Source organism: Phoenix dactylifera, chromosome 5, assembly GCF_009389715.1.
Source record: "Phoenix dactylifera cultivar Barhee BC4 chromosome 5, palm_55x_up_171113_PBpolish2nd_filt_p, whole genome shotgun sequence".
Classification (NCBI taxonomy): domain Eukaryota; kingdom Viridiplantae; phylum Streptophyta; class Magnoliopsida; order Arecales; family Arecaceae; genus Phoenix; species Phoenix dactylifera.
In genome coordinates, this window is record NC_052396.1 from 12,252,821 (window position 1) to 12,279,330 (window position 26,510).

General features: G+C 39.3%; 1 protein-coding gene across 1 annotated transcript in view; it reads right to left on the reverse strand.

Moving 5' to 3' along the window:
* Positions 1-26,510, reverse strand: part of LOC103719549 (syndetin-like) — a 93,265-nt gene that overhangs the window by 63,025 nt on the left and 3,730 nt on the right. The window contains 5 exon segments of the mRNA XM_039126810.1: positions 1,091-1,180; positions 1,338-1,402; positions 17,604-17,682; positions 18,869-18,943; positions 21,818-21,985. Coding sequence (XP_038982738.1) covers positions 1,091-1,180; positions 1,338-1,402; positions 17,604-17,682; positions 18,869-18,943; positions 21,818-21,985 — 477 coding nt within the window.

Here is a 26,510-nt window from a genome sequence, read left to right on the forward strand (position 1 = left end):
GCATACCGGTACCGATACCCACCAGTACCGGTACAGTATGCCCAGTATCGACCGGTACCGACTGGTACAGCATACCATGTTTCATGCATGCATGTGCACCTATTAAAAAAAAACATGCCACATACATTAAATGGATTACAAATATTTGAGATATCCTAGTCAAATAACTAGTGGAGTGTCCTTGCTAATACTCAAGTCGATGGATGCTTTCATATTTATCATAAATGATATACAATAACACAGTTAGTATATCGAGTGTCTCAACTATCAAATTAGACATGTGCATATACCCTACCTTCAGAAAAACATGACTATGAATGCATCATAAACTAAAAATGATATTAGATACATTGTATATACCCATTTAGCTGTATTCAAGACAAGCCACTTAACTATGATCATCAAAATTTACCAAAAGATGGATTTGATATTCTTTTGGTGTAAGGATTTAATCTGTGTTACCACATCACTTAAACATAACAGGATTTGGTAGCAGGCAAATCACAATCCTTCAGTGTCATCTGATGCTGCAAAAAATACAAATCAAACAGGCTACCCGTGAACGCTAAGCCCCAATTGAAAATGAAATTCAGCTGGAGACAACTGCAATCAAGAACAGCTGAAACATCTATTCCCATCCATACAAGAGAAGATTAAATACAGAGAATGTTTAAGAAGGAAAGAAAAATACCAGTACGTGGTTCTTTTTTTTTGGTTTGGGGGGGGGATGGTTTAGGCCAAAGGGACAGGTAACATTCTGTTTGGTTCTCTTTTAAATGCTTGGTGGGTATTAATGGCATCAAAATTGCTTGTAAAATAAATGTGGTGGTATTAGAAATTATAGCCACAATGTTCTATGGCTCGGAATGATGGGCAATATAGAGGACCCAAGAAGATAAATATGACAGGAATGGGAATGTCAAGATGGATGTGTAGTAAACAATTGGGCAGAATGTTGCAAATGAGGAATGGACATGATACTTTGCAAAGCACCCTACATAGAATTAACAAGCATATGGTTGGAATCTTCTATGCTATCTAAGAAACATAGTACCAAAAAAAGCAATCTGAAGTCTGATAATATAGTTACCAATAAAGCTTGTTTCTTTTTCGAATGCGAGTTCACAACAAGATCCCTTGAGACCTCTTGCATTGACGAGGCTATATGTCTTCTCCCATTCTACAAGTTCGACCATAGGGATTACATTGGGGGAAAACAGAATGAGAATTGAAGTATTAGAAAGATCAAAGAAGGTTTTTAAGAATGTATTTAATGATTATATGTAAACACTTATTCAGAATGTAATTCTCTGCTAAGAACATTATGATAACCTTACCATGCAGATGACATTTGCAACTTTCAAATCTTGCTCCAACTCCATCACCAATTGCATCCCCTTCACTGATCATAAAGAAGCACTATATAGTCAAATATTACATTCAAAGTTGCATGATGAAAATCATGGCATAATATAACCATAAAAAAATGAATTTGGATAACATCAAGTATGCAACAAAAATTGATATCTAATCTAGAAAAATGGAAAGAAAAGTAAAATGTAGAAAGTAAAATGTTTAAGAGTACCATTACAAAACTAGGATTCAAAAAACAAAAAGCATTTGAAGAACATAATGAGGATATGGCTCAATTATAGCACTTACATTGTTGAAAGGCTCAAGGAAAGAAGAAAATTACAAAGGCTTATCTGGCTTCTTAGAAAATAAAACAACATAGCATCATATGTAGTTGGCCTACAATTACATATCGCTCCAATTGATGGTCATAGGTAATTCGTCTGAATGATGGACTAAAAATATTGTAGCAAGCTGAGTTCTACTTCAAATGTAAGCAAGGAGTGAAATATCGCATGCTGGTAGGATACAGGAACGGCACTAGCATGCTACATACTAGGCCTTGCTGTGTCGCGCTAAGATGTGCAAGTGCCTGTTACACATTGGCCTAGTACCATGCCAGTAAATTGCAAATAGCATGGTTTGCTATCCCCAACAGTACTGCCAAGTACGGAGCATACAGTTTCATATTGGGTGCCGAGACTTGAATGCCGCATGTACCAAGTGCCAATATTTAGGTATGCACCACATAGACACCAGTATGGTGTCCGATACCACGACTCCAAATCTTGGCCAATACCGTGCCACTGTTACATGCCAATAAGGAACTGGCATCATACATGTCATGTCGTACCATGTTGTGCCAACCAGTGCTTAAAAGTATGATTTTAAGGGTTGTTGAATATGATGAATAGCGTGGATCTTTGATTTAGATAGCATGCAATTCTTCGCTAGGGCATAATTACATGGCTCATAACCTAGAAAGGTATGGGATTTGAGATTGCAAATATCCAAATTTGGCAAAAGTTCAGGAGGAATTCAAGAAAGCTCAAAAATCCAAAGTGAAAGTAAGAGACTTAAGAAAAGATTAAGAGAAAATCAATGAATAGAACAAAGTAAGAAAATTCTCAAAACAATCCAAGAAATAACAAATATCACAAGTAACAATCATATGTCTTCAGAAAGCCATATAATCATGATTTTTATTTACTTGGTATAAACTTAAGAAGAAAAAAATTATGGAAAAAACAAATAGAGAAATTTTGATTTAATTGAAAATCATGTCTCATGAACATTAAAGCGAACCTGTATATAGCCATATATCCAAATATACATGCATATATATAAATATATATGCTTAATATATATATATATATATTTATGGATATTCTGTATATATACACGTATGTGAGTATTTGCATATATTTGTAAACATGAAAAATGATTTCATAAATGTTGTTTTTATATATAAATACACAACGATATAATCAAGGTATGTTGAACCTTTTTTTTTGTTTTTTTTTTTTTTTTTTTTTACGTCCGCGCGTGCGCGGGGCCACGGACAAGCACGTCTCAACTGGTACCGAACCCGTACCGTACCGGTACGGGTGCTCACCGATACGTCGGTACGGTCGGTACGGTCGGTCCGGCGAACCTTGGATATAATATTTAAGAATATGTGCATGTGCATATATGTGTATGCATTTATCAACATATGTTTTTGTATGAATTTAATGTACATATATGTATGAGTTCATACGTATTCATATGTATGTGCTTATATTTATGCGGGTTCCAACATGTGTGTGTTGTGTCTACAGAGGGGTATGTGGGTGTGTGTGGGTGGATGTGCGCGGGGGCTGGAGAGAGAGAGAGAGAGAGAGAGAGGAATCAAGCTAGAAATCTTCATGAAAAATTGAGCCTAAATACTGTCAATTACATGACGGACCATTAAAATTTAGATTGAAAATTAGGGATCATGTTCTACAACATTTAAAATACTTAAAAAACATAAATTAGTTTTCTTCTGGAATTTATTATTTAAACAATTGGATGGAAATAAAAATGAACTTCTTTTTATGTAAGGTAAATTAATTGATATAATGTTGGTTTGTAACAATCCAAGAATTTCCATCCATACATGTTTTGAATAGCCCATCATGTATAATTTTAACATAGCACAACCAGTACCAATCATTTAATGACCACTTGATCCAAAGGTAAGAAACCTCCTAACATTCAACTTCTGATTTCTAGGCATTTTGGATGTTGTCAAGATCAACTGTGCGGACCCCATATTGAATGGCTGAAATATAACTTGCAGTTATAGGATTCAGACCCAAATTACATCAATAGAATTCTAGCCCATATACCAAAGTCCACCATCTTGGTATCGGACTTCGTACCAGTGCGACACTAGCACAATATCAGTACAGTACGAAATTTTTTAGGCATACCAAGCCCATACTGGGTACCGGTACCGAACCGAGATAGTATGGTACGCCTCGTACCGGCCCAAATTCGGCCCAATTCAGGCCGATACGGCATACCATGCCATATACTATTGTCTATGTGTATGCATGTGTGTCAACAGCAAGAGTATCATGTATCAACAAAGGAAAAAAAAATTAGCTAGTAGGATTGAAGCCCTAATCCTATTAATACAAATAAATGATAGAAAGTTTAATTTGAGGATCCACCCTGCTGACAATAACTAGAATGCACGCAAACAAAAAGTTAAATACTTTGGAGCTTTTTTACCGGTGCATCAAGTGGACGCAAAATGGATGGAAGTTTCGTGTAATAACGTATAAAGTATGCTATATAACTATAAAATTCAAATCATCAACCATACCAAATTTATATACAAATAAACATTTAGAAATACAGAGAATATACTAGATTCAAAATCATAAAGACGTGCTATTGTACAGACAGGAAGGAATAGATTCAAAGTGCATTTTAATTTTATGGTGATATAGGGGTTATCTTCTTTTTCTTGAGCGCACTCCATCCATGTGGCACTCTAATGATACAAAGAATAAAGTCAATTATTGAAGAAAAGGAGTGATACTGTTAGATGTATACCCTAGAAGCCAATTTGGCTGACACATTGTTGATTCTAGGGACATAATTTTGTACTTGACTATTTATTATTGAATAAATAAAAGGCATCTTTTCATTCATATTGTTTATGTGTCTATGAATCGTCCAAGAAATTAATAAGATGATGATACATATTCTCAAGAGTTGAGAATTTGAGCCATGTATCATTGGTGATTAATTTCTAAATGCTCCTGATCAATGGATCATCACGAGGACGGTGATCGATCCGATCAGTGCACAGATCACTTTCCTTCTGGATGGACGAGACTTGAGTCCACAGTGTAGGGACACTGAAGTGATAGTGCAGGTGCTTGTTAGAGAACAAGGGTACTGAGCGTGACCAAGACAAGAAGTCACTTGGATGTCTATCCACTCGTCAGTGACTTGCTTGATGTTGCAGTAGTGTGACTGGTCCTTTGACCTGCGGTGCTTCGGCTACTCACAGTGAGGTTATTGTAGTTTGACTGCACACATACATGGTCTCTAGCCATATGGGTCCATGCAGTGGAGATTGGCTGCAGTAGGCTCACTGTAGGAGTAGGGTATGCACCTATAAGGAATCTATCGACCTTGATAGAAGAGGAGTGATCCTATGTGATTTGTTAGACTGAGTTCTAAGACCTTGGCCAGGGCGGTAATATAAAGTGGAAAAGAAGTTTTCCACTATCGAACTCAAGTCGAATAAATCTTGACATATGACAGACGATGGGGTTTGACGAGTTGTCCATGACCTCCGTCCTGTAGGGATCCACGATAGTAGGACTGTATCACACGTTAACTGCACCTAGAGGTTCATCATTCCATTCTGCTGGGTAGCCACTACATGCTGCTAGGTGTCACTGGTGGATGGTGGGACTCATAGGGATTATCTTGATGATCGATAAACCCTAATGAGTAGAGTTGGAATCGTTCCAACCCATTGAAAGGAGTTTTCAATGATATTGAGATAGAGATCACAATATATCTCACTACCAGTCAGAATAGAACCTATGGGGTCACACACAATAGAAGTATTGACCGATCCGATGGTTGAAATCGTGATTAGGAATCACAAGAAATCAATTCGATTGATATTCGGTTGAAGAAGGAACAAAGGGAATTAATCAATTGGACTTAAACACAAATCCTACTTCGGGTAGGATTCCTAGAGTCCTAATTGGATTAGGACTGGGAATCCTAGTTGGAGTAGGACTGGGATTCCTACTTGGAATAGGATTCCTACAATCCTAATGAGATTAGGAATTTTGAATTAAAATAGAATTCCTACTTGGAGTAGGATTCCTAGAAATCCTAATTAGATTAGGACTTCGGATTCAAATAGAGTCCTAATTGGATTAGGACTAAAATTAAATACATCCTAATTGGATTAGGATTCCTTAAGTCTAAATTAATTATTAATCTAATGAATCAACATGACTCCTAATTGGATTAGGATTGAAGAGTTCAATTGAGTCATGGTTCATTCAAGTCCTAATTGGATTAGGACTAGCATAGATTGAACCCAATTTGGCGAATCCTAATTAGATTAGGATTAAACCATGAGAGAGGCACCTAATCCTCTTTGGAAGAGGATTAGGTTAACCAAGTAAGAGGGGCATCAGCCCCTCTCCACATGGCTAGGGCGACATGAAGAGAGGGGGCCGGCGCCCCCTCTTAGGTAAGTTGTCATGGAGCTCCTAAATGTTAGGAGCTCCACTCCCTTTAAAAGGAGGCTAGGGCCGGCACCCTAGATGAATCCATCCCTCTCCTTGCAGCCGTGGCCTCCTCCTCTTCCTCCTTGGTCTTCAACCGAAAGCAAGGGAGCAAGAAAGATCTCTTGGCGGTCCTCTTCTTCCTCCTTCGTTTGGGATTCGAAGCAAGGGAAAGCAAAGGTTGCATCTAGCCTTCTTGTTCTTCTTCAAGATCCCTTCTTCTTCCTCCTCCACTCAAGCACAATCAAGGGTTGATTGAAAGAGAGGAGATCAGCCATCAAAGCTATCTCTGCAAGGGAGCTAGCACCCCGGTGAGATAGAAAGCTTGGATCGGTTCCTGCTTCGTGTGGATACCCGTAGAGGCCGGACGTTTGAACGGCTTCAAGCGAACCCTCTTCCAAAACCACGAATTCAGATTTGCGGTGATCATCTACCCGCGCAAGGTGAAGATTTGATCTTCCTAATAGTTTTAAAAGTTTTAATTCTTACCTAATTACGAAAGGTCTCGAAACAACGTTCATGTGATGAACGTCGATCCCGCACATGCCTCTTCCGCTGCCATCTGATTTAATTTTTGAAATATCAGCGGCATGGGCGGGTTTCCAACAGTGGTATCAGAGCCTAGGGTTCGTAGATTAAGGTAAGAATTAAATATCTAAAGGCATATTAGATCTGAAAATTGAATGATCATTCATGCTGAAAAATTCTGCATGCAGATTTTTCAGGGGTGCTGATTTTTTACATGCTGATTTTTATGTGATAAAAAGATGATTCTAATTGCATTGTTAATGGGATTACAAAGTTTAGAATCATGATTAGCATGATCAGCGACCTATGTCATGATATAATCAGTTAGTTTTCAGATCTGAAAATTATAATTGTTGCATACGGTGATGATCATAGGATTCAAACCCTTTTGGTATCAAATGTAATGACCTGCGATGTGATCTGCGATGTCATGTAATTTTTCAGATGCTTGCATGCATCTTATTTGATGTTTTGAGAGGCCTGCGTGCCTCCTAAAAGGAGATGTAATTTATTTTTATTTTTATTTTACATCTGGTTGTATTTCTGTGATGTGATGTACATCAACGATCAAGCTGAAGCAAAGGCATGAGATGAAAGGTGATCTAAGCGGTTGATGGCGATGGGATCAAGAGTTGATCAAGGATCGAATCAAGGTGGCTTAGAACCAATTCAAGAGTTGAAGACCACTTGATCGATTGATGTGCATGTGCTTGTAATACGACCTAATTAGAATCCATGATCATCACCTATTTAAAGTTTAACTTTATTTGATGCTGCGATTATAACTGCCTGTGATGTACCGTTTGCATGAGATGTGAATGCGAGTCGGGTAGATAGGTTTACATGTGATGTAGCAAACCCAATTGAGACCTAAATCAAAACCTCCTCAATCAAGTCGAGAGTGAACCGACATGAGCAAGTCATATTAGATTAATTGATCTAATTGGTGTCTAGGAAAGCATGAAAGGTGGTTACTTAATTAGGACCTTACTCTCTGAGTAAGGGGAGCCTCCCACCTGCTTACCTGGCCAATTGTTCGATTACCTCTTATGAAGGGCTCAAGTTGCAAACACTAAGACCTGATTAACCAATATTAAGTCAATAGGTCTTCCACTGTAGTAGAGCTGCTAAGGCCTTTCTGATGTTGATTTGTCTCGGCTGGACACAGTGGTCAAGTTGCATCGGGGGGCTGGACCTCTCTATAGACATGAGATGTTGTAGGGTAAAGGTGGGGTTGGGCACCAATAACTGTTAGGTGAGGACCCAATGACGACTTTATTCCTACGGTTATACGGTGGGTCTGACTTAACTAAGAAATGGGACCAATAACTGTTAGGTGAGGTCTTCATGGCTTAGAGACCAAGTAACACTGCAACATGCTTGAGAAGCATTGTACAAGAGTTGTACACTCATCCATCTATGTGTCACCAATAACTGTTAGGTGAGGTGGCATGTAAATCGGTGGGACCGCAGTACCCACTAGAAACCCTAGTCGTGTGGGATTTCCGTTTTCCTACCAGGGGAGTGTGAGGGATTCGAGAAAATAGTGGGAGTTACATTTGTTCTAAAAGACCTTAGAACAGATTAGGATCAAGTACAAAAGTCTAACTAGAATCTTTACTCTCTGCAGATACAATGTCAGCTTCAAACCCTTTGACCCGTATTCTTGAGACCAACCGACTGACCGGAACCAATTACAAAGACTGGCTTAGAAATCTCAAAATTGTTTTAGACTGTGAGAAAATAGGCTATATACTCGATTCAGATATCCCCACACTACCAGCACGTCCTACTGATGTTCAGCGTGAGATGCATAAAAAGTGGTTGGATGATGACATTAGAGTAAAATGCTATATGATGGCATCCATGTCTAATGAACTCCAATGCCAGCATGAAAATATAAAGACTGCTAGGGAGATACTGGCACACCTGCAAGAGTTGTATGGTGAGCAGAGTCGCACAGCTCGTTTTGAAGTGTCCAAGAGGCTTTTCAAAGCGAAGATGCGCGAAGGGCAGTCTGTCCATGATCACGGTCTGACCATGATCAAGGACCTAGAGGAGCTTGAGAAGCTCGGTATGGACATGCACAAGGAATTGCAAGTGGATTTGATCCTACAGTCACTTCCTGATTCATTTGGTCAGTTTATAGTAAACTACCACATGAATAAGATTGAATGCACTAAGACTGAACTAATCAACATGTTGGTAACTGCTGAGGGAGCCTTGAAAGGTTCAAGGGGCAATGTCCTTGCTGCTGAGTTGACTTCTGGTTCCAAGAGAAAGTCTACTTGGAAGAAAAAGAAGCCTGCAAAGAAGCAGAAGAAAGACAAGAAGCAAAAGAAGGAAGTTCAAAAGAAAAAGGCTAACGACAAAGGAAAATGTTTCCACTGCAATGTCGAAGGCCACTGGAAGAGAAACTGTCCTTCATACCTCGAGAGCCTAAAGAACAAGAAAGGTGACATACCTTCAGAAGGTATAGACTTGCTCATAATTGAAACTAATCTAACGGTTTCTTCTACTTCTAGTTGGGTTATAGATTCTGGTTCTAGTGCTCATTTGTGCACTACCATGCAGGGTCTAAAGGAAAGTAGAAGGCTGGCGGAAGGTGCGGTAACCCTTCGGGTTGGCAACGGGGCAAAAGTTGCTGCTGTGGCTGTGGGCACCTACCATCTGCGACTACCGTCTGGATTTAGTTTAATACTTAGAGACTGCTATTATGTACCTGTTGCTAGCAGAAATTTGATTTCTGTTTCATGTCTAGCACAGGAAGGTCATGTTTTTACATTTGACAAAGACTGTTGTTCTATTTATTTGAGAAATAAAATAGTCGCACGTGGTTTCATGATTGACAGTCTCTATCATTTACATATGGATGTATCTGTGAATGTTACCGAGCAAGATGTGAGTGCCAAAGGATCCAAAAGATCCAGAGATGAGATAAACCAAAGATATTTGTGGCACCTCAGGCTTGGCCATATTGGAGAGGACAGAATGAACAAAATGGATAAAGATGGGCTTTTAGGCTCATTGACTTCCGAGTCATATCCAGTTTGCGAGTCCTGTCTTCAAGGAAAAATGGCAAGACTGCCCTTTGTAGGACATGGGGAGAGGACCACTGAATTACTTGCCCTAGTACATACAGATGTATGTGGCCCATTCGATGTGCTAGCCAGGGGACGTTATTCTTACTTCATTACCTTTACCGATGATTACTCACGGTATGGGTATATGTATCTTATGAGACACAAGTCTGAGTCTTTTGAAAAGTTCAAAGAGTTCAAGAATGAAGTAGAAAAACAAACTGGAAAACCTCTTAAGGCTCTTCGATCAGATCGAGGAGGAAAATACCTTAGTAGGGAATTCCAGGACTATCTCAAAGAAAACGGCATAGTCTCACAATGGACACCTCCGGGTACACCTCAACTCAACGGGGTGTCAGAGAGGAGGAATCGGACCCTATTGGATATGGTCAGGTCCATGATGAGCTTCACTGATTTACCTATGTTCCTTTGGGGAGATGCCTTACTCACAGCGATTTATTTATTGAATAGAGTTCCCTCTAAATCCGTTCCTACCACACCGTATGAGATATGGCATGGTAAGAAACCAAGTCTGGGTCATCTCAAGATTTGGGGATGTCCGGCCCACGTCAAGAGACTACAAACAGACAAGTTAGAGGCTAGGACCATAAGTGCTCGTTTTATAGGATATCCTAAAGAGTCATTAGGATACAATTTTTACATCTCAGAGGATCACAATGTGTTTGTGAGCCGTCATGCCATCTTCTTGGAAAATCAGTTTATCCTTGATAGAGGCAGTGGGAGGAAAATTGAGCTTGAAGAGAAAGTCTCTGAAAAGCAACGAGTCATGGATCCTATTGAACCCATTCATACAGAGACAGTACACGATGTCCCTCGACCACCTCGTAGATCTAGTAGGGTCTCCCATCCTCCCGATAGATACTTAGGTATACTAGAAGAGGATACCGAGGAAATGTTCCTAGTGGGAGATAGGGATCACATACAGGATCCCAAAACCTACAACGAGGCGATATCTGATATTGATTCCGAGAAATGGCTGGAAGCAATGAAGTCAGAGTTAGACTCCATGCGTTCCAACCAAGTCTGGACCTTAGTAGACCCACCAGAAGGTATTGTACCTATTGGATGCAAATGGATCTACAAAAGGAAGATAGGTTCGGATGGAGAGGTAGAGACCTATAAGGCAAGGCTTGTGGCGAAAGGGTATAGTCAGCGCGAAGGCATTGACTATCAGGAGACCTTTTCACCTGTAGCCATGCTAAAATTCATCCGAACATTGCTTGCCATTGCAGCATTTCATGATTATGAAATCTGGCAGATGGATGTGAAAACTGCTTTCCTGAATGGATATCTTGATGAAGATATCTATATGGAACAGCCTTTGGGTTTCACTTCCAGTGATGGAGATCACAAGGTCTGCAAGCTGCAAAGGTCCATCTATGGACTAAAGCAAGCATCTCGGAGTTGGAACACTCGTTTCGATGACGCAATCAAAACGTTTGATTTCATCAAAAACGAAGAGGAACCATGTGTTTACAAAAGGGTTAGTGGGAGTGCTGTAGTTTTTCTCGTACTGTACGTAGATGACATTCTCCTGATTGGGAATGATATTCCCATGCTAACCTCGGTCAAGGTCTGGTTGTCAAAAGAATTCTCCATGAAAGACCTTGGGGAAGCATCCTATATTTTGGGAATAAAGGTCTATAGAGATAGATCTAAAAGGATGCTTGGCCTTTCACAGAAGATGTACATAGAGGAGGTGCTGAAGAGGTTCAGCATGGAAAACTCCAAGAGGGGTCTCTTACCCCTAAGGCATGGAATTCATCTCTCCAAGAAGATGTGCCCCAACACATCTGAAGAGATTCAACGCATGAGCAAGATTCCTTATGCATCGGCAATAGGAAGCCTCATGTATGCCATGCTATGTACACGACCTGATATAGCTCTTGCTGTGAGTGTCACAAGCAGATATCAGTCGAATCCAGGTGAAGAACACTGGACAGCTGTGAAGAATATTCTTAAGTACTTGAGAAGAACTAAAGATTTATTCTTGGTTTTTGGAGGATCATCAGAGTTAAAGGTAGAAGGGTACACAGATTCAGACTTCATGACTGATGTCGATGACAGGAAGTCAACATCTGGATACGTGTTCTTGTGCAATGGTGGTGCGGTGAATTGGAAGAGTTCTAAACAACCGATCATTGCTGATTCTACTATGGAAGCTGAATACATCGCCGCCTCTGAAGCTGCTAAGGAAGGCTTCTGGTTCAAGAAATTCATTGCAGAGTTGGATGTGATGACATCGGATGCCATAACACTCTACTGCGATAATAATGGCGCCATAGCCCTTGCTAAATACTGTCAATTACATGACGGACCATTAAAATTTAGATTGAAAATTAGGGATCATGTTCTACAACATTTAAAATACTTAAAAAACATAAATTAGTTTTCTTCTGGAATTTATTATTTAAACAATTGGATGGAAATAAAAATGAACTTCTTTTTATGTAAGGTAAATTAATTGATATAATGTTGGTTTGTAACAATCCAAGAATTTCCATCCATACATGTTTTGAATAGCCCATCATGTATAATTTTAACATAGCACAACCAGTACCAATCATTTAATGACCACTTGATCCAAAGGTAAGAAACCTCCTAACATTCAACTTCTGATTTCTAGGCATTTTGGATGTTGTCAAGATCAACTGTGCGGACCCCATATTGAATGGCTGAAATATAACTTGCAGTTATAGGATTCAGACCCAAATTACATCAATAGAATTCTAGCCCATATACCAAAGTCCACCATCTTGGTATCGGACTTCGTACCAGTGCGACACTAGCACAATATCAGTACAGTACGAAATTTTTTAGGCATACCAAGCCCATACTGGGTACCGGTACCGAACCGAGATAGTATGGTACGCCTCGTACCGGCCCAAATTCGGCCCAATTCAGGCCGATACGGCATACCATGCCATATACTATTGTCTATGTGTATGCATGTGTGTCAACAGCAAGAGTATCATGTATCAACAAAGGAAAAAAAAATTAGCTAGTAGGATTGAAGCCCTAATCCTATTAATACAAATAAATGATAGAAAGTTTAATTTGAGGATCCACCCTGCTGACAATAACTAGAATGCACGCAAACAAAAAGTTAAATACTTTGGAGCTTTTTTACCGGTGCATCAAGTGGACGCAAAATGGATGGAAGTTTCGTGTAATAACGTATAAAGTATGCTATATAACTATAAAATTCAAATCATCAACCATACCAAATTTATATACAAATAAACATTTAGAAATACAGAGAATATACTAGATTCAAAATCATAAAGACGTGCTATTGTACAGACAGGAAGGAATAGATTCAAAGTGCATTTTAATTTTATGGTGATATAGGGGTTATCTTCTTTTTCTTGAGCGCACTCCATCCATGTGGCACTCTAATGATACAAAGAATAAAGTCAATTATTGAAGAAAAGGAGTGATACTGTTAGATGTATACCCTAGAAGCCAATTTGGCTGACACATTGTTGATTCTAGGGACATAATTTTGTACTTGACTATTTATTATTGAATAAATAAAAGGCATCTTTTCATTCATATTGTTTATGTGTCTATGAATCGTCCAAGAAATTAATAAGATGATGATACATATTCTCAAGAGTTGAGAATTTGAGCCATGTATCATTGGTGATTAATTTCTAAATGCTCCTGATCAATGGATCATCACGAGGACGGTGATCGATCCGATCAGTGCACAGATCACTTTCCTTCTGGATGGACGAGACTTGAGTCCACAGTGTAGGGACACTGAAGTGATAGTGCAGGTGCTTGTTAGAGAACAAGGGTACTGAGCGTGACCAAGACAAGAAGTCACTTGGATGTCTATCCACTCGTCAGTGACTTGCTTGATGTTGCAGTAGTGTGACTGGTCCTTTGACCTGCGGTGCTTCGGCTACTCACAGTGAGGTTATTGTAGTTTGACTGCACACATACATGGTCTCTAGCCATATGGGTCCATGCAGTGTAGATTGGCTGCAGTAGGCTCACTGTAGGAGTAGGGTATGCACCTATAAGGAATCTATCGACCTTGATAGAAGAGGAGTGATCCTATGTGATTTGTTAGACTGAGTTCTAAGACCTTGGCCAGGGCGGTAATATAAAGTGGAAAAGAAGTTTTCCACTATCGAACTCAAGTCGAATAAATCTTGACATATGACAGACGATGGGGTTTGACGAGTTGTCCATGACCTCCGTCCTGTAGGGATCCACGATAGTAGGACTGTATCACACGTTAACTGCACCTAGAGGTTCATCATTCCATTCTGCTGGGTAGCCACTACATGCTGCTAGGTGTCACTGGTGGATGGTGGGACTCATAGGGATTATCTTGATGATCGATAAACCCTAATGAGTTGAGTTGGAATCGTTCCAACCCATTGAAAGGAGTTTTCAATGATATTGAGATAGAGATCACAATATATCTCACTACCAGTCAGAATAGAACCTATGGGGTCACACACAATAGAAGTATTGACCGATCCGATGGTTGAAATCGTGATTAGGAATCACAAGAAATCAATTCGATTGATATTCGGTTGAAGAAGGAACAAAGGAAATTAATCAATTGGACTTAAACACAAATCCTACTTCGGGTAGGATTCCTAGAGTCCTAATTGGATTAGGACTGGGAATCCTAGTTGGAGTAGGACTGGGATTCCTACTTGGAATAGGATTCCTACAATCCTAATGAGATTAGGAATTTTGAATTAAAATAGGATTCCTACTTGGAGTAGGATTCCTAGAAATCCTAATTAGATTAGGACTTCGGATTCAAATAGAGTCCTAATTGGATTAGGACTAAAATTAAATACATCCTAATTGGATTAGGATTCCTTAAGTCTAAATTAATTATTAATCTAATGAATCAACATGACTCCTAATTGGATTAGGATTGAAGAGTTCAATTGAGTCATGGTTCATTCAAGTCCTAATTGGATTAGGACTAGCATAGATTGAACCCAATTTGGCGAATCCTAATTAGATTAGGATTAAACCATGAGAGAGGCACCTAATCCTCTTTGGAAGAGGATTAGGTTAACCAAGTAAGAGGGGCATCAGCCCCTCTCCACATGGCTAGGGCGACATGAAGAGAGGGGGCCGGCGCCCCCTCTTAGGTAAGTTGTCATGGAGCTCCTAAATGTTAGGAGCTCCACTCCCTTTAAAAGGAGGCTAGGGCCGGCACCCTAGATGAATCAATCCCTCTCCTTGCAGCCGTGGCCTCCTCCTCTTCCTCCTTGGTCTTCAACCGAAAGCAAGGGAGCAAGAAAGATCTCTTGGCGGTCCTCTTCTTCCTCCTTCGTTTGGGATTCGAAGCAAGGGAAAGCAAAGGTTGCATCTAGCCTTCTTGTTCTTCTTCAAGATCCCTTCTTCTTCCTCCTCCACTCAAGCACAATCAAGGGTTGATTGAAAGAGAGGAGATCAGCCATCAAAGCTATCTCTGCAAGGGAGCTAGCACCCCGGTGAGATAGAAAGCTTGGATCGGTTCCTGCTTCGTGTGGATACCCGTAGAGGCCGGACGTTTGAACGGCTTCAAGCGAACCCTCTTCCAAAACCACGAATTCAGATTTGCGGTGATCATCTACCCGCGCAAGGTGAAGATTTGATCTTCCTAATAGTTTTAAAAGTTTTAATTCTTACCTAATTACGAAAGGTCTCGAAACAACGTTCATGTGATGAACGTCGATCCCGCACATGCCTCTTCCGCTGCCATCTGATTTAATTTTTGAAATATCAGCGGCATGGGCGGGTTCCCAACAGATACTACATAATTAAGAGTTCATTCGTCAGTTTCAAAACCAGTAGGTTGAAGATGATTGCAAAAACAATAGCAAAATACAGCCTGCTTGTCAGCATAATAATAACATAGGTACTTATAGAAGACTAGATATGTGCACACGTGCATACACATCCCATTCATGAATATAATTATTCTTCATTTATATCTAAGTATTCTCCTTATAAACACCCATCCCATATACGAATACACTTCTTCATTTCTATTTAAGTTATCTCGTGTATCTAAAAAGGTTAGTTTGCCTTTCGATTGACAGTGCTAAAAGAACATGCAATGTGGAAATTTTTATAAAGTTATTTTTATGCACTAATAATTTATCGAAAGATAAGTATTAATATGAATTTGGCACAAATATGTCGCTAATTCTTTAGAAACTAGTTAACATGATGCATCAACCAACCTAGTAACATTATGAAATGGAACATTTTAGTGCTTTTGACGAGCATAATTTCGCATGTATATGTTTTTCTTTCTTTTCTAAGATACCTTCTAATAGAGTTTATTGCATGCAAAGTAATCCTTACCAATTCTTTTATAGTTATATCAAGTAGCCAAAAAATGTTATTTGATATATGCAAGTTGCGTTTAAGAATTTGAAGGTTAATGTATGCCTCGAGAACCCCCAAGCATCAATCGGATTAATGATGATCACATAGTTGGATGGTTATGATTCAGCTATAGTCCCTAAAAGTAGCGAGAGAAGAGTGTGCTTGAAGAATTTAAGATACATAGATCTGCTTATTCTCCACCTACTCTCTAAAACTTCTCAAGCACTGCTTGCCCATGCTTAAAACTTCAACTTTTAAAGCATCTCCTGGCCCTGAACACACCCCTAAAAAATATCATATAAACCTTTACTTAAATACATTTCTTAATAAACTATTTCCTTTTCACCCACCACCCCTGAAACCCCCTAATTATTCTTAAATGACTCTCAACCAACCAGACACCATCACCTTGCAAAAAAAAAAAAAAATACATGGATCATCTCTGGCTCCTTAGAAAACCCTCCATTAACCACCAGCCCCATTCACTCCATTTCTTGCATCTTTTCTGGGATACAGATTTAAAGCCCTGCTTCGCTTGATGACTTCAATCCTTATAACTTACATATGGGAACAACTTTTACAAATCAAGTTAATTTTTTCCTATCTTCTTTAATAAGATATTTAAAAAAGGAAAACATTCAAAAAAGATGCAAACGTAATTCTCTAGTGAGTCAAGGCTGAGTTGTGAAAAATCACAAATGCAATAAATATATACAGGGAGATGAATGTCTATGTGTGTATATTCATATAAAAAACAAAAACATTTTTCGTTTTTGACCATGTATTAATCATGCCAAAATTGCCAACACCTAGTTGGAGAAATTTAATTTGTTTTAGTATTACTGAAGCCTACCTCATGACTGAGGAACAAGCATCATGAATAATTTAGCACAGTACACTACTATGGTAAGTCCTAGAAATTTCAAATCAATATATATCTGATAATTATTGAGAAATTGCATAGTCTACAAAAGTGAATTCATCTTTTACCTTTGCATTCTTTCATTGCTAAACAAAATTCCTATTCAAGATCAACTATAAATCTGACAAAATGATACAGTCTCCAGGACTTAATTGGTTCACATAAAGCTGTGTAATATGATGTAGGGAATAAATCAGATAACTGCTCCACGTAACCACCGTATACAACAGTTATTAATAGGACAAAGGAAAATACTCTGTCAATAAAAATATACTGTATAAGATAATTGAAATTGGAGGATTTGCAATATGCATTATATCTCTACACTCAATGCTGGTGGTGCTTGCATCACAGTAAAATAAAAACATAATTGTCATAGATTCTAAAAAAGGCAACTCTTCTTTTCTGCAGAAAATATTTGTATAAAAGTGGGTCTTTTGCTACAGAAAACAAACATGAAAATCACATTCAACAGGCACTGACTTAATCAGATATAATAAGATATTTTTATTCTTGGCTCTAGCTTCCAGATTAGAAACATACCCATCTCTTCATGATGCTCCATAACATGACGTGATAACTGTTCTGCTATCTTATCAAGCTGGGCCAATCTAAGAGTGGACTGTAGTAACACATGACTAATCTCATATCAAGAAAAGCATTTTCACAAATGTTGAAAGAAAGGACTTTAGCATAAATAATAAATTCTTAGTTCTTGGTAGCCATGATACATATAAAAGAAGACCAAAAAAGATTGAAATATGACAAAAATTACCAAAGGAAGATCAGGTGCATGCTTCACAACTCAAACAACCATATCATATATTATAGGGAAAATTACTGAAACACCCTCTCAGCTTAGGGTCACTTTCATTTAGTACCCCTTGAGTTTAAAAAGTTTCAATGTGGTTCAATGTGGTCCCAAGCCCCATCTGGCATCCAACGCTATTAAAATGCCATCATAAAGGACAATTATGCCCACAAGAATAGCTTATTTATCAAAAAATGCCTTCTATTCTCCTCTCATCCCTCCTCACTCCCTTGACCTCCTCCTCCAACACTTCCTCCGCATCTCTAAACCTTGTCGTCGTCCTCATCCTTCCTCTCTATCCCTCCTCTCTATCTAACCCGTCCAACCTAAGCCTCCATCCACTCCCACCACCTCCTCTTCCAACACGTCCTCCTCCTCCACTATAAATCCTGCTGTTGTCCTCATCCCTCCTCTCCATCTAACCTGGTCCCGAGTCGCACCCAATCCCCACCAGCTCTCACCATCTCCTCTCTAAACCCTACCATCATCCTCATCCCTCCACTCCATCTAACCTGATCCCGAGCCCCACCGGTTCCCACTATCTCCTCCTCTTCCAACACTTCCTCCTCTCTAAACCTCCTCATCCTTCCTCTCCATCCCTGCTCATCTCTTCTCCCCAATCCCCCTCTCCATCTAAACCACTCCTCACACTAGAAGTCTCACATGACCATCATAAGATGGCATCCCGTGAGCCCAGGTAAATGAAGATGGATGACGGGACCACACTGAACCACTTAACTAAATTGAAGGACCACTTTGAAACCTTTTAAACTCAAGGACTATTAAGTAAAGCTGGCCCTATATTATAATAACATATTCAACTGAATCTACGAGGATATTCACATGATCTTAACAAGGAAAGAAAAAAATTTTGGAGGAAAGGAAAACCCAAAAAAAGTAAAGCAGTAATAATATCAACATTATACGGATGAAATAACTATATAGATGAAATACAAAATAAGTGTAAACATTCACCTTAATTAGTCTATATACTAACCTTCTGATCAAAATAGGTAACATCATTTTCTTCAGATGGAATATTTTCCAGAACATGCCTCACTGGATCAAAATCCTGGAAGTAGATGATTATGGAAATTGAATTTGAGAAAATGTGTAGTGGTAACAGAAATACCAACATCATCAAGGTAATATCCTGTTTTTCTTCCTTAGAAAACAAAACTGTGAAATATCAGAATGATGAACATAAGCAAGCGGTGGCTGTTAACAGAAGATAACAAAAACCACATCGAGATATTGCAGTAGATGGTGGAACCAATTTAACTCTCATACAAAGCATACAGAAACCTGATAATACCGATAGAAGAATATTGAAATTTAAAGTGTCTGGGCATAGGGATTCTTTGATTGGCTGTGAAAAACAATATAAAGAACCAACAGCAACATCAAGCAAAATAAAATAAAACTCATATACCTGTAGTTTCACCTCGCAGCATGGTGCCAGCAAATGCAACCGTCAAAAAGGAGAATGACAAAATACCATGCCCTAAGAGTCAGCATCAGCAACTGTTACACTTATCCTCATCTGTCTCTCAACATGGATCCATTATTTTTCCTTCAGATACAAGTAATAAGCCCATACTTCCAATTATTTAATATGTTCCATGGTTATTTATAAACTAGAGTCATTTAACCAATCTCTTTATTCTCAATTCAATTTCTCTTAATCGTGTGCTTTGTCCAACACATGTCTAGGCCCATGCAAATAGTTGGAACTTTCATTTGGACCATCTTCACATTCCCCTCTATCCCTCTATAGAATACCTTTCTTTCATTTGCAGTACTACCAACTTTATTTTCCTCTAACTACTATATGTTGGCCATATATCTGCATCTGAAATCTGAACTCTGCTTCATACGACTTTTCTAAGCGAGTAAGCATTGTATCTTTTCCTCGACCAAACTATAAATTCCAGGTTAGCAAAGCAGTTGACATCCCCCTTTCTCTGATAAACAAGGTCCTCCACATCTTTCAATCTATTATGTGGTATCATGCACCCTCAGGGCCTCACCTCTTCAAAGGTTAAATTTAGAATTAGGTCTGCTTCATAGACAACCTGATTACCTGCGTCCTCATGCATCATCAACCTGAAGTGTTGTTGCAGCTATAGATACTTGAATGCTAAGGCCTACAACTAATTCGGCAATCTCCATCAAGTCCTCTTTCATTCTGATAATGCAGAAGCATCTCTCACATTAAAGTCTGGCATTGTTGACACAGTACATCACCTTGATAATCATGTCCTGACACATACATTAAGTAGGGTTGTTGAGAGATCATCATTACATTCTTGAGACTACTCATGCACATATAGTTGGGGTCCATGCCTCACTTTCTATATCCTTAAGCTTCTAAACTTTATCAAACTTTGCAACTACACGCCCTTTATCAATCTTCAAGGTGCTTGTTGAATAAGTATTTACTGTTCTTACACTTGTGATAACCCTAGTACCTACAGATGCTTGTTCTTAACTAAAGAAAAGAATTATAGGATGTTAAAAAAAAAACACTATTCTTAACAAATGAATGAACTCATGTAAGAAAATTCAGCAAAAGCATCAGAAGATTCTGTTTAGAATCTAGGGTGATAATGCTGTCATATATAAATGAGCATACATCACCAATCTTGCAAAATTAAAATTAAATGTTTGTGGCTCACCATGACAATTATAATAATTCTTTGTGGATTGCATTAAAAAGCAGAGGGAAAATGCCATAATTTACATTTACCCAATAAGAATTGCATTAAAAATGAGAGAAAAATAAAAAATAAAACAAAATTTTCTACACACTAAGATATAAATGCTCAACATGTCCCATAATTAAAAACAAGAAACATCTCCAATCAAGGTTTGTGATCTCAGTACCGGATACCATACTAGTATATTATCGGTTCAGTATGGTACGGTCAGTACGGTACAGTACAAACTCCGTACCGAAATAGCCATTGACCCCTTTTTCTCACTTTTTATCACGATATCATCTGAAACTAGATGACACGAGTCGGTAATGGTATGCATCCCAGTACAAGGCGATGCCTCTTGGTTCGGACCGTTACAAACCGCCATGGACTAGTTCGGGGCCTGTACCGAACTGAAACCCCGTCTAATCCTGATTATAACATGTTACAGGTTAGCATACCTCGAACTAGGTGGTTCAGTACGAGATGGCAATCATTATCTCCTATAATTACAAACAAGAAACAAGAAATCTTTTCAGGTACCTCCACGAACTAGAACCTTGATAAAACACTATATAGTTACAGCATAATGAACTAACAATATTAGATGGATGGAGAATGTTAGTACTCAACGCCTCATTTGCAACATTTCTTGCACACTCTTTCAAGCAGCATTGCATCAATTCCATTGAACGAACCTCCTTAAATTTCCATTCTTCCCATAGTTTAGTAGTCCGACACTAAACATTCAACTTTGGTAGGACACCGACACTTAAATTCCATTCCACTCCCAAATCAACTTATTAATGTTCCCATTACCCTCTTTGATCAGTTTTCTTTTCTTGTTACCATATTTCTATCAAAAATCTATGTTATTTATATTCACTGTATAAATTTCTACAAATCATTTTCTTAAAAAAAAATTGATGAGTATCTCCTTAGAACATAGACATCAAATGACATGCTTTCAATAATTTTATGATTATTAATGTCATTTAATGCCTATGCTTTGCTTTTACATTTTAAATACTAAAATCTCCATGTTCTCCCCAGATTCTGCTCTCAAATCTACTTCCTCTCCCAACCTAAGCATATAAACTCATCAAATACACAACGATCATTTTCCAAAATCTGGAATAAAAAAAATGAAAGTCATCAAAATATAGGATGAGGATCTAAAGTTAGCCTCCATACAGTCCTTATTTAGGATCAGAACATATAAGAAAGAAGGTTCAGAAAAGCAGAACCTCATGATAGAAGCCTTCCTCAAGCTCTTCTATGACCTGACCTTGGGATCTGATGCCATAGATTGAAACCAATTCTTCAGAATTTGATGGAAGGGTAATCCTTTGATGTGGGGGAAGTCCTGCTAGAGCACGAGCAGCAGCAGCAGCTGCTGCTGCTCGAGCTGGAACCTGCAGCAACGAATAAAAGAACACGTTAAACAACTCAGAAAACTGTCTTGTGTTTGAGAATATGCAAGTACTGGAGTTACAAAAGAGTGTGAGTTAAAAAAAGGAAAAAGATAACCTAATAATATTGGGAGAAAAACAAAGAAACTAGAAGAAATCAAAGGGACCTAAATATAAAGAAGAAAACAAAAATTAGTAAATATTCAATTCATTATTTTCTGCGGCATATGTCCAGGTATATCCAACATACAAATAGCAAACTATGTGAATCCAATCCACAAAGCCAAAGACAGCCAAGCCTTTAACAGTGCCCTTAAATCTCTTCCCGACTGAAATACGGCCTCCCAAGAATTTCCTGCTGTTTGTTTCTGTCTGTCCATAACATCCTGGCACAGAGAAGACCCCCCCCCCCTCCAATAGTGCTCTGTTGTTGTCCTCACCTGATCATCCATCATTCTAAACCCTTTGATCTTGTGCTAAACTTTCCTTCAAAAGAATCTTACATTTCTTTCATCCCACTTCCCGGCTTACAAAATCAGCACATAAACAGCACATGTTGTCATATTATATGCAATTTTATCTTCTTTGACATCCATTTACTGGATGCCAAATTGAAGAGTCGCTCGCTATCTTCCCAGTTTATCTGATTACACCGCAATCCCCTCTCTTGAAGCTTCCTTTGAGTTAAGTACTTTACATGAAAGGCTCTCTAAACAGCAAACAAACATTTCAGAATTGTCCACCCATACCATATGAATAAACATCATTCAACCCCTTGTTTGCTAATAATACTAAGATAAACCAAACAGGTCTGAGTGAAAACTGGCCTTCATTCTCTAATTCCCAGAACAGTTCATCTTTGGGAAGGGTTTGATGGAAGATGCACTCTTCTCACCAAGTTTTAGACATGATTCATGTTCGATGAAACTGAGAGGAGTTCCCAAGAACCATCCTGTATAAACATACAGGCTCTGTCCATGATAGGCTCTTCCTTCAACTATGACACAATCTCCCCAAATAACTAAAGTGATATGCTAGCAATGTCTTAGTCTAAACATTGTTTTCCAAATGACAGGATCAACGCCCTGACAGTCCAAAATCCAGATATCACCTTTGTAACAATTTTCCTGAATCATTCAACCCATAGACTTGGTTCATTGTCATCATATTCCAAAAATTTTAAAAGCAACCTAATCAACATCTCTTATCCTTTTATTTCAAACCTACCATTCAATTTTCGAAAAGCAAACAACCTCCCACTTAACAAGAACAATTCCATTTTGAAGTAGAAACTTGCTCATCCAATATAGCATTCTTATTTTACAAGCAAATATCTACCTACCATTAAAAGGAAATGATAGAACCAAGGTTCAAATTGCTTCTAAATAGGGTTCGCTGAATCCTACTAAACCGGCCGATTCAGGGCATATCGAACCGGACTGATCCATTACCGACACGGTACGATTAGTTGAATCGAGTTAAATATTTAAATCCCTCCTCAAAGACCTCTGGCACTCCTGATGCCCTCAAAAGTCGAAACCCTCACCTCCCCTCTCTCTCTCTCCCCCTCCTACCTCCTCCAGCGGCCTCTGTTCTTAGCCACCATCCGACAATGTCTCGTCCACATCTGACGACTTCGACAATGTCTTAGATAGTTGAGTCCTCTCTCTCTCTTAAGGTCCCCGTTGCCTGGTCTGGAACCGTCAAATGGCTCGAAGCCCTTATGAAGCCCCGCCTCCCATCTCTCCCCCTCTCCTGCATCCTTCTCCAACCTCTATCCTCTGATGACCTCGGCCGACAACATCCCATCCATGTCCAATGACGACGATGACATCCTAGCCCGGTGAATCCTCTCTCTCTCGATCTTCACCGTCAAATCTGGAGGCCTCTACCTCTCCCTCCTCCCTCTCCCTCTCCCTCTCCCTCCTCTAGTTCCACTATGCCACGGTTCGGTACAATACGTACTAGTACCGTACAGGTCTGGTTGTTGGCCGGTATGACTCTTGGTACCGGTTCGGCGAACCTTACTTCTAATCAAATTCATCCAAGTTGAACAACTCTTATTGTCTAGCATCTCGAGTGAAAGGGGGATTCCCAATTGGTCTCCTATCCAAAATACGAGCCCAAAAACCAATCAACAGTGAATATCATAATACAATTTATATAGCTACCCTTAGCACCATGAAGTAACCCTAATCAGGGTCATATCCTTTATTCTGAAAAAACTCATTTCAATGGGGAAAAGGTTTAGGATGACTGGATCCTCCTGTCCCCAACAACAATTAACATGGCAGACTTCCCCAACTCCACCAGTCAGCAGTATTAGAAAAGAGGGTATCCCAATGCTTTCTAACAACCATGTTATCCATTATTATTGAAATTCATCTTTCTTAGCACCTATAGTATCGAATCCTTTGTCTACTCTATCATAGACCACAATATATCCATCTTGAGATAGAAACTAGCACTATCTCAGTAGTTAGTACCTTCTCCTCTTAACCTTCTGGATCATCATGGAGATAAGAAAGATATTGGCAGTTATACTCCTTCCCACTGTGAAAGCAGGTTTGCTTTGACTAGCGCAGCACCCATTATATTTTAAAAGTAAATTATGTTGTGATGGTACTTTAGACAAAATTATCCAGAGAAATTCTGAAATAAGTTGACACCTCTGCCTTTGGAAATCAGCACTACAGGGGTGTGATTTATCTGCTCTAGAAGCCCTCACAGTCCAACGAAGTTCTTATAAAGTCATTTTCTGATAGTTGTCTAAGTAGCTTTAAATATACCAGCCAAGAGACCATCCAGAAATGAAGCTTTGCAATTATCAGCCTACATTATTACTTTCTAAACTTCAACCATAAAAAACAGACTTATCAGCAACTCTTCAGTATCACTTGTTAGATTCTTTGTTGTCTTAAATTCTTCCAAGAACTCCCATCCCAAGACTCTAATGTTATTTCTGGTTTTTAAAAAAAAGTCACTTCCTCATTGTCCTCTCTCATTCCAGCATGAAGAATTGATCTTCCATATCAAGGCCTCTACTTAGATTCAAATTCCTTCTTGCCTTTCGAGCAACATGGTAGAAGTCTGAATTTGAGCGTGCCTTTATTGGTCCAGTCTAATTTTGCTTTTTGAATCAGCATAGATTCTATCATATTATAGATCTTTCATCTTCAATTCTTCATCTTTACAGTTAGCTCCTTACGTTTCAAAATATTCTACAGACTAGCTCAAGTAGTTCTGCTTGACACTCTTAACAAAAGCACTCTTGACTATTCAGTTTGCTAATAAGTATATACATTGGGTTATCCCTGACTGGTTCCTGCCAAGCTTTGTTCGTCATGTTCTAACATCAGCATGCTTGGTTTAGGCATTCAAATATCTAAAGAGAGGGTGCAGGCACAAAACCAAGGGCAAATGACCACTTATATCTCAGTTGGCAGCTCTAGGATCAATCCAGGCATGATGGATCAAAGAAAGCTCTATCCATTTCAAGTGTTCTTCTCTTAACCTATAGCATGATTACACCCAGTCCAACTCAAGCAACTCCATTTCGAAGTTCGAGTCTTGACCTTTTGGAAAGTTTTCCACATCCTCAAGGTCATCAACCTCTACTAAGCATTCCACTCTTTTCTATTTCAAGCAAGGAAACTTGCTAAGGTAATAGCATAGCAATGTTGTATAACCCAGTAGACTAGCCCGGTCCACTTGACCGGCCCAGTCATTTTGTCCCAACGAAAAGAAAGAAAGAAAAAAAAAAAAGAAGAAGAAATGCACGTGCCGCGCACATTCGAGCTGGGAAGAGACTCCCGATGAGAATCATCTTGCTCCTCGAAATCACCAGACATAATCCGACTCTAAATCAAATTCTGGTTGCGTCCAGGCCTATTTAAAGGCCCTCCCCGATTCCTCTCTCACCCCTACCGGAGATCCAGCCTTGATTTGAGCTCACCAGCAGCGTTCTCTTTATTTTTTCTCTCCAAACGTCGAACTCGACACCCTTGACTTATCTCTCTCCTCTTTCTTTCAAACTTCTTAGAGCTTTGATTTCGGCTGGTGATCGCCATATTTTTGGCGAAAAAGGGCAATCCCCTATTTTCCCTGTTTTTGGACAATTTTTCTTCCGATTTTGGTTGCCTCCATCGTCGGCACTTATCGTCGAAGGCTTTCTTTGATCCCCTGCGGTGGCTAGAAGCTATGGCCGGAGCTCCAGCCATCGGGATGCATTGAATCCATGGTTTAAGGGGTTAAATCTCCTATTTCTTTTATGAGTTTTGGCGTTGTCGGCTGCCTGTTGGCCGGTCGTGAGTTTTGCCGTTGCGGTTGAGGCGTGCGGTCCCCCCTGCGCGTTTCTGCCCGCGGTCGCGCGGCGCAATTTCATGGCGCGCGGAATCACCCCGCATGGGCCATAAATGCCACAGAGTGGCATTTAGCTAGCTCTGGCGCGTCCGCGAGCGAAGGCGGAAACGAACCAAAAAGAAACATTTCGGGCACGTTCGCGCGCGTTCGTGAACCCAAAAAAAAA